Here is a 12,043-nt window from a genome sequence, read left to right as displayed (position 1 = left end):
AAAAATTTACAAAGGCGGATCAGTATAAGATACCAATCAATCTTAGCTGAGGAAAACTCATTTTACCAATTTCAACATAAGTGTTTAGTGCGGGGATATTCCGGCAATACATTGCAGAATCATGTTTTATAGCAATAGCAATTTTTTTTAATAATCGATAACTTGCAATTTTCATAAAAACTGTATTTTAAGGAACTTATTTTGAAGGATGAGTGTTGTTGCCAGGAAACCGTTGCCAGCTGTCCAGCGATGAAACGTTTGGGACGTCATTAAAAAATTACCCACATCGGTAGAAAAAATAAAGCTATCATAACGAAAATGATTATATCTTGTTAAGAGGACCTCCTATGCACACTCTGACAATGAGTGTTCTCACAACTAAAGGTAGGAATCTGTCAAGACTCGATCAGTCGAGTATTTATACAGGGCCAATTTAATTGGTTGTATAAACCTTATGAGGAAATTACGATTCGGAACTATGATATGATATTACACATGATTGTTTGAAGGGAAAGTCAGTTGGTAATGCGCTTGTCTTCTGAATGCTGAATAACAGGTGAGACTGCATGAGAGTAAACATTACGGCTAAGGTTTTTCGTCGAGAACGTTGGAAGAAAGACGAGGCAAAGGAACCGTGTAAAAAGAAAGAATTTAAACATAGGAGAGTGAAAGAAAAGAACATGGACTATATATTAAAGACAACTGAATAGAAAGATTTAATATCTGAGGACAAAAAAAAGTCTAAGGTAAGCCTTGAGAACGTCGAAAACCAAAGAAAACTCTGAAGTTTTGAAGTTAAAGTTAAGATATTTGCCATATGTTTTAAAATATTTGCTATGGCAAATATGCGAATATAACTCAACAGTCAAACTCTTTGCAGTCTATACTATCTTCAACGTGTTGATTCTCTACAAATCAAGTATAATAAGGTAAAAGGTGTTCATACTGTAAAGTAAGGTTGTTAAATCGTGATTGAAGCTTTATAAAGCCAATATATACCGAAAATTACCGAAAATCACTGATGGAACCTTTAGTATGGAGTGACACAACAATAATACTCAGCATGCTTGTCTTAAAACGATGGAAAATATCACTGCAAATATTTTAAAACTTTATCAGAATGTCAATAAAGGTTTTACCTTTTACTCCATTGAGTTTTTTGCCTATTAATAAGCGGTTTAATGGACCAAATAATTTTCCTTCCGCATAAAGCGTGACCGCTAGCGACTTAGTTGTCATTATTTTGTGGGTAAATTATGGCGCGCCAAACTAGACAAAAATACTTCCATGTATAATTTGTAAGACTTTCTACACATAGATAAACATTGTTTAAAATATATACTACTTCTAATGGAATAGTCAAACATTGATCGAAATATATAATACTTCTTACGATATATAAACATTGATTGAAATATATAATACTTCTTACGGTATATATAAACGTTGATTTAAACATTCTAAAAATAATACTTGAAATCCGAAAATACGACTTACTTTTCTCTCAAAATATGATACTTCAGTCGGGGGGAAATATAATACTTAGCCTGCACTATCTTGACCAGCGGATATTCCACATTGGAAAAGAGATACTGGCACTAATAAGGATTTTCCCGTCTTTTCTTTCCTTTCATCTTTCTTTGCCATCGCAAAAACATGGCGGAACCCATTGTAAACAAACTTATGGAAGTAGTAAATTCCCTTATTGAAAAAAACAGTAATACAAGTAATTCTGATGTTCCAAAAAGAATTTCTCCAGAGTCAGATAGAGAAAGTACAGAGTCTGCTTTGCGTGGCCTGTATCCTAGTGTCAGGGGACAGACCTCCGAGACGATCATTGAATGGCCGATAACTTCCACTAGTACAGGGAGATCTTTTAATCCTAGAGCAAAATATGATGTGAAAAAAGGGAAGAAGAAAGCAGTGAAATATTCAGGAACCAAGATTCAAGAAAGAAAGACAGTACTAAAAGTCATCTTTCTGCTTCCAAGTCCTAAAGTACAGGAAGTACCTCGAGGCCTATTTAGAGAATCGTTGTATTCCAAAGACTATGCAAAAAGTGCGATACAAATAGCAGATGATATGTCTGAAGAAGAGGTTAAAAACACAATTGATGAACTATTCGAGTCTGCCCTTCTCAGCATTCAAGAACCAAGATACGAGTTTGTCAGGGCCATTGGGAACAAAATAATATCAGTGCCCAATGGTCCATTCACTGGTAAGCTTGTGAAATATTCAGTATCCAAGCAAGGGCCAGTTTACATAAGAGCTAAGAAAGATATTTTGCATGACGGAGGCTTTAAAAGATGGTACAAGGCTGGGGAAATAGAAATTGATGACGACACAGGTAGCAGTGATGATGGGAGTCATGATGATGGTGATGAACCAAAGAGCAAAAAACCAGTCATATATTCGAGTACCCGCTAACCCGCATTATCGCAGGCTCGCCATTTGTAGTGCCGCTGATCGAAGACTGCATGCAGGCGCCAATGAAGTCATATATTTCAACAACAAGTCATATATTTCGGCAACAAGTCTTGTATTTCCGACAACAAGTCATATATTTCGGCAACAAGTCTTATATTTCTCACAACTAGTCTTATATTTCTTGAAGAAGTATTTTTGTCTAGTTTGGCGCGCCATAGTAAATAGGGGTTACATTTCGTCATGCCATAATTCGAATTTTCGGGTGCCCCCAAGTTTAAGTGAAGATTAAGCATACAATGCTAGTTGCCCCTATAGTAGTTAATTCGTGTAAATCGACCATTGGAGATATTATACCCTTGCAATATAGGATAAGAAAAATTGCTCAAAATAATGAAAATAATGTAAAAATCGATAAAATATTTTCATCTTATGCAAAATACTAAATAAATCCATCTAAATGAGGATTAATATTCCACAATCACAAAACTATATCGTTTGTCAAAGAAAGTAAAATTTTGTGTTTTTTTAGGTTTTTTTGGATGAGGTGAAATCGCGTGAAGACTGAACCGAAAATAATCCCGAAAAATGGATTTCGGCGCAGTTCTCCTAAAATATTTATCCGATCGAAGTGAAACTTATACAACAGTTATAGCTCACTAAGGCTTATATTCTAACAAACTTTTAGCGATTTCGATTTTTCGCATTTTGCACCCCTCAGGTGATATTTACTTACTACCCCTCTTAAGACAAAAGACAAAATAAAAGTGAAAGAAATGAAGACGAAGCCTTTAGCATGACAAAATATGAAAGTTTATTTAACTGAAACAAAAAAAACAAAAAAAACGAAAAAAAAAACCTGATGTTGCAAAAGTCAGTGGTGATAATGACTTTTCGCACAGCACGTTATCACAACCTTTCAATTTTTACACTAATTTCTTTTTACCAAAATTCTGCGTTTCACTCTTAGTGGTCTGAAATGTCACAATCTCAATGGGTTTCTTAAATCGACGCATAACAATAACTAAAAATAAAAACAGAGCATGCTAGTGCAGCGATATATAATTCAGTAAACCTCTGAATTATTATCATGCGCTTGCTAGTCTGGTAGAATTTTACATTCTTTGAATCAATCCGGCTTCAAGTAGTTCAAGTTTTTACTGAAACGGTATTCAGAAAAATTGCACTTGAACTAATTACGGTGTGATGATTTAATCAAATAACGAACGGCCGGCTCTCTCTCCGAGGTAATGAAGTTCACTAAAATAACTAAAGCTTGAAGGATTTCAGTTTTTTAAATGAACATTTCGTGACATTTTTCATCGTCATGACACTGATTTGATAACTGCAAGGCGAATCAACAAACACAGAAAAAACACAGACCAATAACAGTACTTTTGCTATTAACCAGTCTATTGCGAAATTCCGCTTCCTTTTAGTTTTCAAAATGGAGTATTTTGATCAATAAGTTTCGCTCACTGCAACCCTACGAAAGACAAATTTATTAACATTGATAATCTTATCTCTTTTTTTCTTTCTTTTTCATTTAGGGAACCTGGCATCATAGCGAAGATAAAATTTAAAGGGAGCCGTGGATCAAACCTAACAACATTAGATAAACATATAATCCTTGACAGAATTACCAATGTCTATCTATGCTAATTCCCCGTCTGCTCGGATAACAGTCCTCACCATCTTGAGTTTATTCGTGGTTGCGGATGTCTTTGGAAACATACTGGTTTGTTTAGTAGTGCTGCGTAACCCGAGCATGCGCACTGCTATGAACCTTATTCTGGTCAATTTAGCCCTGTGTGACATTACGGTTGCCATAGGAATGACATCAAAGTACATATTGACGGAACTGATATCACATCCAACAGGGGATTTTGGAAAATATCTATGTACTTTTATAACATCTGGAAACTTGACATGGGTTGGTGGTCTTGCTTCAGTGTTCTGCCTTGTATCTTTATCATACGAGCGATATTCAGCAATAGTAAACCCGTATGACATCCATAAAAGGATTACTAAAAGAAAAGCAGTGTGGTTCTCGGTTGCTTCGTGGATTATGTCTATGATAATATGTGTACCGGAGTTCATAGGCTATGACTATTACATAACTAGGCAAGGCTGTTTCCAAAAATGGCCGTTCCCGTGGCTACCAAAGGCTTACAGCATGTTTTGGCTGTTTGTGGTGGGTATCATACCAATTAGCCTGATGGTGTTCTTTTATTCAAGGATTGTCCATACATTATGGTTTCAGTCCAAAAGAGACCCTGAGCTTGCGCAGCAAGCGGCTCTCAGATACCGCAAAAGTGTCACAAAGATGTTAATCGTAATAAGCGTCATCTACATAATTGGATGGATGCCAACGCTTTGTGTATTTGTCCTTGTATTTTGGAGCAAGGCTTTCCAAGTCGGACAGGTTATTGGTGCTGTGACTGCGATACTTGTGGTATTTAACTCAGCGGTAAATCCATACGCGTATGCGCTACAGAGTAAAGAGTTTAGAAAGCGTTTGAAGAGTTATATATTCTGCTGCCAGTGTCGTCTAGTTGTGCTTCCAGTCAATGATACATATACTCAACACTCTGTTGCCTTAAACCAACCACATGTTAATAAGGCATTTGTGGCTGATCAAAACATAGAGTTACAAAGTTACAATAAAAGAAGTCAAACGTGTCTCAAAAAAGAAGGATGAGCATTTGAAGACCAATGTTTGAAAACATTTTCATCGAAGCTTGAAGTCAGCGATGAACTGTAGCACGTGTAAATAATAAGATTGAATTGTTCCAAAATCAAGATTACAAAAAAAAAATTAAGTTCTTAGTAGAGCCGAATACACAGATCACATTGCAGATATAGCAACTTCATATAGTGGTTATTATTGACATAGTGCACTACATGCAATTGTAGATATAAGCTATAAAGAATTATTTGCACTAATCAGATCGATAATAAAAATCCTAAAATTTCAAAAAATTTCAGGTAAAAAAGTTTCTTTATAATACATTATGACGTAAATCAGTACTACATGAAAAATAGTGACTTGTGTATCAAGTGTATCAAGTCAGTATGAAATTATTTTTATAATAACCATAATACTATCATATTTTGGGAACCGAAAACCAACGTCAGTATTTCACTTATAAGGCAATCCATGAGAATAGTTACCTTTTTCGAAATAGTAGCAAGACTGTGTGATATCCCTTATTGTAGAAGTTACACAAAGGAAAAATGTACAAAAGAGTTTTAAAGCCATACACTTTGTAAAATGAATACATTCGCGTCAATATTGGATAAACCTGGAATCAATAGTAATAGTTCAAATGCAGACATTAAGAAGAGAGTCAGAACTGACCCAAGATGTGGCAACCATGTTGGTGGAATATTTTCTTAGATACCGCCAACATGGCCGCCATGAGATACAAACGAAGACTAATGGTGTTACTTGCGGTTCATCTTTACTCCTTGGAATCAGCAATCCCTCCTGGTGTGACCGCAAAAGTAGTTTCATTCTCCGGTAAATCAGGACTGAAAAAAAAGACAAAAGAATGATGATACATTATGGAATTGTCTAAGATTTTGAATAGTACTGAAAAGCAGTTACGCGCGTCACGACCTCTTAATAAAAGAGACTGTATAGAATCAAATAAATCAGCGAATCTCAATCAGTCTTCATTTCTTCAGTTATCGATGTATTATGTGTGCGCGCCTGCATCTGAGGTTGGCCGGCGTGTTCACATTTAAAATAACTTGGATTTTGAGGTTACTTTTTTCTACTTTTTCATATAATTTACAAATCCAAAAAAGGTGTTCTCCGGTTTGTATGATCGTATAGCTTGAAAAAGTCTTTATTTCCCCACAAATGTTCAAGTGCGGTTGTTGTCTGCCCAAGCGCTTCGTTTAAGTTCGTCTGCAGTCAAGGGCATAAGTATTATTAGTATATTATTAGTCGTTTCATACCTGTCATAGATCTTTGCGATCCTGTTCTCTCCTCTTCCTTTTCTTAAACTTATTCGTGTTGTAGATGCATGAGCTAGAATATGACCACCAATAGGCTTCTTAGGATCGGCTTGGAAACTGATTTAAGACGAAACGTACGCACGTGTTAAGGATAGGCATATGCAATGGGGTGTTACTACGGAGTCCAAGAGTGTCTGTGACCCCCTTCTCATTTGCAGTTCAGTTTTGTGCATATGTTTTTGGAGGATGAGAGGATGGAGGGAGGGATAACTTGTTGAGATCAGTGGGAAGTGTTCCCCAATGGTAAACAAACGCCGCGTTGGATGAATGAAGAGAAAACGTAACCCTATGTAGCATATCACTTGCAGATAAAGTTAATTTAATGTTTTTGAATTACCTCATGGTTGCTATTCGTAACATGACGTAAAGGGGAAAAAGAGAAAAAATAAATAAACTGTTAGTTATGCTGCTAAAAAGGTACAAATCTAGTTAAATATAAAGTAACGACAACATATAATCTTTTATTAAATTAAATTTGAAACTTACCTCCAGGATCAGCTGTCATCTTTTTGATGCAAAAGTCAAGGTTAAAAAAATGAGCAACAATAAGTCTAAAGAATGTCGGACAAAACTGATTCTTATATTATGATCAGGACATATCTTGTTGTAACCGTTTTGAATTATTTGGTGGTGTGGTAGTAAGATAGTAGGGGGTGGGGATTGGGGTGGTGGTGGAGGAATGAACTCTCACAGTCCCTGATTCAGACCCTCTAGGTAAGGTAGTAAGTGACGCAGTGATTTTGTTAAAATTAAGTAGACTAACCTGGTTCGTAATAAACACAGCCACATTAAACTCTGTAGGATGATAATAAGGTAGTAAGTAATTTAGTATCAGTCATTCCTGTCCTGAGCAACATTATAGCTAAAAGTTTTATCAATATTTTTCATGGCCAGAAGTCCAGATACAGTATACTGACCTTCAGAAAGTTTCTGTAGCTTTGAAAGCATTTGCGCAAGCTTCTGTTGCCTATCTGCTAGTTCTCCTCTACCAGAGAAGTCAACCCTGAACAGCGCCATCATAGAGTCTATAATCTGCAAATAAGAAATAAGAATAAACAAAAAGTTATGATAGCTGGGACCCTTTTCTTTGCCTTATGGAACTGAGCTTGAAAGTTCTTTTCATTTTTGTCATTTAATGTCCCAACTTTGAATCAATGAATTTGTTTCGATGTGGAAATATAGTTTCCCAGTCATATATACTCCAACATCATAGCCTGACATGAACTATCGTTTTAGAGGTTTAATTTGCATCACCACGTGACGTTAGCCATGTTAGGTGGCAGGAACAATACAATCTTTTATCATAAGAAATAATTCAATCCCCAAGAGCAGAGAGATTTTATTGTTCTGCCATCTGATCATGAGCACAGGCAGCTCAAGCTGTTAATGGACGTGGTGGTGCAAAATTAAACCTCTATTGCTCCAGACTTACCAGAAGTTTGAAGACTCCTATTTCTTCGTGAAACTTAGCAGCAACACTATCTAGAAGCTCAGATTGGTGTTCACCTGTTAGAGATAAGGCTTTCCGTTTAACAATCAAAATACTCCCCGATTCCTTATTATTCATAAACGCAACTTAGACCGTTACTAACTTGTATATGCTCGGCAGTAAAGAACATTGTCCAACATTGCATTCTGGTCCAGATTGAATCTATCGGCTATATCACGCAAACGATCTGGACGGCTTGAATAATTGTTAAGAAATACGATAATGTATAAAATATAAAACTAGTAAAAAGAAACGACAGCGCTAGCCTCTTATACTCATCGATCTTTTAAAATTACATAGTTATTTGTATACGTATAAATAGATATGAAAATATGGTCTTTTAAAAGGATACAATGTATTCTGAAAATAAACAGAAAAAAGAAAAGAGAAATGATTTTAGTATATAGTTTAGACTGATTTTTATTGCTTAAATGAAAAAAATTACTTACTTCTGTATCAATGAATATCACTTTACCACCAGTATAGCCTCCTGGTCCAGGGAGTTGAGCTGTGACTGCGAAAAAATCAAGGAATCTTATAACAAACAAGGCTAAAAACCAATCGTTTTGACCTGAAGTTGCACTTACCGCAAAGGGTGTGTGAAAGCTGTGTCTTTCCTGTTCTAAATTCTATAACAAAAATAAAAGAAACGTTTTTATTAATTTATAAATATTGAAAGAGTTGTTTATGGCTTTGATAATATAATATAGTATTACCTCCAAAGATTTCTGTAATTGACATACTTTCTATTCCACCTGTAGCAAAAAAAAAAAAAAACGAAGAACAGAATAAAGAAAGACCAAAAATAAATGAAAGCATATAAAACAGAAAAAAAGCACATACCTCCTAAAAGTTTGCTGTTTTCACAGGTCATGTGACAAAATTAAAACAAAAGAAAAGGAAGTATCAACATTTTTAAAGTTTTGTATTTTTTTTGCTTTGAATTATGTTTTTAACTCACTCCAATTCTGTACTGCCAGTGGAGACCTTGAAAACCATTTTTCTCACATCACTGTACTCTAGTGCTGTCACAAATCCACTGTTCTGAAAGGACAATTATTAAATATTATTATCGATTCAATTTATTTTTATTATTTGAATATATGAATCGTACTTACACATAGCTTGCCAGCTGCTTCCTAAGGAAGGAAAATGAGAGGAATGTATGAATGGAATGTATAAATGGAATAGAATGAATGAGTGAAGACATGTGTTACTTGTCAAAATGTTATTAACTTTCCCATATCTTACTTTAATTTTCTCCATTTTTGCTTCAGAAATGCCTTTTATCTGACATAACTTCTTCTTCGTTGTCATTTGTACCCCCTTTTAGAGCAAGAATTTAGTCAACCAGTAAAAAAGTAATATTCAATGAGTAATATCCACTGACTAACTGTAATATTGACTGGAATTAAATGTATTCATCTATACCTTGATAGTACAAATTCCAGCGGTCTTAAGTTTTTTAATATCAGCAACGTTCTATGGAGCAAAAGAACGAAAACGTTTACGTCAAATCTTCAAGTTTACCTATACAAATTTATAATTTTTACAATAATTAGATAGTTTATTTAATTAATAACTTTATTATAACCACAAACTTACAATTCCATGGTTTTGCAGCAGCTCAATATCTTGATAAAATGATTCCTATAAAAATAAAACTTTCATTAGGTAAACATTCTTTTTCTTTTGAAAGTTTTAAAAGAGAAGCCAAACAAGAGAGAATAGCAACATCGGTTTTATTTTCTCACATCTTCCTGATCACAAAATTCTTGTCCATCAACAACTTGGTCATTACATTCTTCCATCATCTTGAACAAAATATCTGCATTTAAAAAATATTTTTAAACGTATAGCTGTATTTTACTTCAAATCAAAACGAATGTTATTCAATTTAAGCTTAATGTTTAATATTTTACGATAAATTTAAATTGTCACATCATAAAAGCATTTTTTTTTTTTCCGGTGAGAATTAGGTAGTATACTGAAGTATAAAGCTCATAAACATTATTTTCCCCCAAAATAGCTTATCCTAGAAGAAAATAAACTTTTAAATGATTATTGGCAATATTCTAAACGGACTTACCTTATAAATAGCTTGTACTTCTGACAATTTTAATTCTTTAAAGCTTTTGATGGTGGTCAACTATCCCGATACTGAGTTTTAATACCAACTTTTTCTCTTTCCTAAACAAAATAGTTTGCACACAACAAAGAATTAATATTCTTAAATGAAAAGCATGTGTTCAGTAAGAGTATAAAATAAGAAAATACCCTGTAAATAAAACTTTTCCTTGTTTTTCGTCGTTTCTTTATTTATCGTTTTTATCATTTCGTCAAATGAATCCTTTTTCAACCAAATTTGTTTTCGTTACTTTTCTCCCGCCAAAAGAGGCGCACGCGTCTAATATTTTCCCGCCACTGTTCGTCGAGAAACAAGAGGGGAGGGGAGGGCAAGGATAGCGACCGCATGTTTCAAATCGAAGCAATTTTGCTTTTTCTTTTCTCTCTCTTTCATGCATTTTTGAATGTTTTTCTCTATTTTTCTAAGCTTGACGTGAACTCGCTACGGCTGTTATAGTCTCCGACTAGTCCATTGAAATTAATTTGGCAGCCTGTCGTCTTTCTTTTCTCCTTCCTCCCTTCAACTTCTCTTCTCTCATTTCCTTTTTTTTACTTCTTTAGTACTTTAATTTGCTTTTTTGTTTTTCGTTTAACTCCTTAAAATCTTATTCCTCCCGGAAGTTTTTCAATTTCGTAATATGCATAACATTTCGTCTCTTTTCAAAAAAAATCACTGCCGGCACGTACATTTATTGAGCAAGTAGCAAAAAGTCACGTCCGCGTTTCAAGTAAACCACTTCGGTTCCACAAAATGTGATCATACAGAATGACTTATTCAACTGCATCTTCTGTTAACAGTTATATGGTCGACAAGAATTGTACCAACTGAGCCATAACTAACCGCTGCGCTTTAGTAAACAATAATATATTTTAAAAAATTTATCACATAGTCGTCAAGAGTAGTTATATTAGTCAGCAATTTTCCGGGACAACTTTTTAGGCAGTTTGAGCATACGAATCAGTAATTCTTCAAAGTTATATTACTACAATTATTAAGTAAGTATACGAAATAGGCGGTTTCATATAGAATTTATTTTGAAGTCAAATTAAACTTATTTACATTTTTGTTCTTTATAATTTTATGACTTACAGTGCAAATGCCGCTAAAATATTGAAAAGATGAATCAACGTTAACATAGAGTATAGTATAACTTAAAATATGTTAAAAGCAGTCTTATTTGGAGCTAAAAAGTTTGGCCGAATAAGATAAATATTACCCAGTAAAGAATTGAAAATTGTTATTTCTTTAAGAGAAGCGAAGCTTGGAATTTAATTAAATTAGTTTTATTCGCAAATAGCCAATTTTGCAGTTTCTTGTTCGCAACTATTGTCACGAAATGTTCTAAATTTTGAAACCGTATTGGTATTGTTCTCATCCAGATTTGAATAAAAGCACGGCAACTTGACCAAGATAAAAATAAATAAAATGTCGCGTCTCGTGAGTGACAAAAGAACCAAAGTTTCTCCCGACAATGCAGTGCCATGTTGGGTTATGTTTTTTGTCGAATTCTTTCTTGATAAAAGCAGCAATATCCTTCTCAACGTTGTGTTTCTCTAATGCTTGGGTTGCGATCTCGACAGCATCAGCTTGCATGTCTTCCGACATGTCTGCATTCTTGATAACCGCTTTTCTTTCAGTCATCTGTATCGGGAAAAGACTCCGCGTCAGGAACCCGTTAAAATTTTTTTTCTCGCATTTTCTGTTCTTTTTTTTATTCAACATTCTAATACAAAGTGACCTTGAATAACAACCCTACCTACCTTCGATTCTGAGCGTATTTTCGTTGAGAATTCTTGTACTAGAGGCTTGTGTTATAGTTTGTATCCTCAGAGAGCAATATTGCCACCGGGTATTAGATATGTATTATTGATTGGTTGCAGGGAGGCGTAGCCAAGCTACGATAGGCTACCTTCCGTAAAATATTACGGCATCCTATATCAATAAAGGTTTCAAAATATTGATACAGAATTGATGAT

General features: G+C 34.6%; 2 protein-coding genes and 1 pseudogene across 6 annotated transcripts in view; 1 reads left to right on the top strand and 2 right to left on the bottom strand.

The window, feature by feature from the left end:
• LOC116305979 (QRFP-like peptide receptor) overlaps positions 1–5,574 on the top strand; it is a 46,520-nt gene extending 40,946 nt beyond the window's left edge. For 2 of the 4 annotated variants that reach the window (XM_031715994.2, XM_031715995.2), the window contains exon 3: positions 3,975–5,574. In XM_031715994.2, the coding sequence (XP_031571854.1) occupies positions 4,070–5,125 (1,056 nt within the window). In that variant the 5' untranslated portion in view covers positions 3,975–4,069 and the 3' untranslated portion in view covers positions 5,126–5,574. Of the gene's footprint in view, positions 1–488; positions 747–3,974 lie in introns of those variants that run through there. The other 2 variants (XM_031715993.2, XM_031715991.2) reach the window with 2 other exon arrangements.
• Positions 5,575–5,846: 272 nt separating this feature from the next.
• Positions 5,847–9,753, bottom strand: LOC116305972 (meiotic recombination protein DMC1 homolog). Its single transcript, XM_031715985.2, has 19 exons — positions 9,694–9,753; positions 9,545–9,589; positions 9,371–9,421; positions 9,191–9,265; positions 9,058–9,078; positions 8,901–8,983; positions 8,783–8,796; positions 8,656–8,694; positions 8,527–8,568; positions 8,389–8,453; positions 8,292–8,299; positions 8,043–8,134; positions 7,883–7,956; positions 7,368–7,482; positions 7,214–7,245; positions 6,937–6,955; positions 6,788–6,797; positions 6,391–6,507; positions 5,847–5,958 (listed from the first exon to the last, which is right to left on the bottom strand). The coding sequence occupies exons 1-19, from the start codon at positions 9,751–9,753 to the stop codon at positions 5,889–5,891; spliced, it is 1,032 nt and encodes a 343-aa protein (XP_031571845.2). The 3' UTR covers positions 5,847–5,888.
• A 1,325-nt stretch (positions 9,754–11,078) lies between these two features.
• Positions 11,079–11,947, bottom strand: LOC148913175 (dynein light chain 2, cytoplasmic pseudogene; annotated as a pseudogene). The gene is made up of 2 exons (XR_016119090.1): positions 11,828–11,947; positions 11,079–11,708 (listed from the first exon to the last, which is right to left on the bottom strand). The product of XR_016119090.1 is annotated as a dynein light chain 2, cytoplasmic pseudogene (transcript).
• Between the last annotated feature and the right edge of the window lie 96 nt (positions 11,948–12,043).

Source organism: Actinia tenebrosa, unplaced genomic scaffold, assembly GCF_029948245.1.
Source record: "Actinia tenebrosa isolate PJP-AT-01 unplaced genomic scaffold, QUT_ActTen_1.0 PGA_scaffold0__85_contigs__length_37466705, whole genome shotgun sequence".
In the NCBI taxonomy this organism is placed as follows: Eukaryota; Metazoa; Cnidaria; class Anthozoa; order Actiniaria; family Actiniidae; genus Actinia; species Actinia tenebrosa.
The sequence above is the reverse complement of the archived record's forward strand: the minus strand, read 5'-3'. Positions and strand labels throughout refer to the sequence as shown.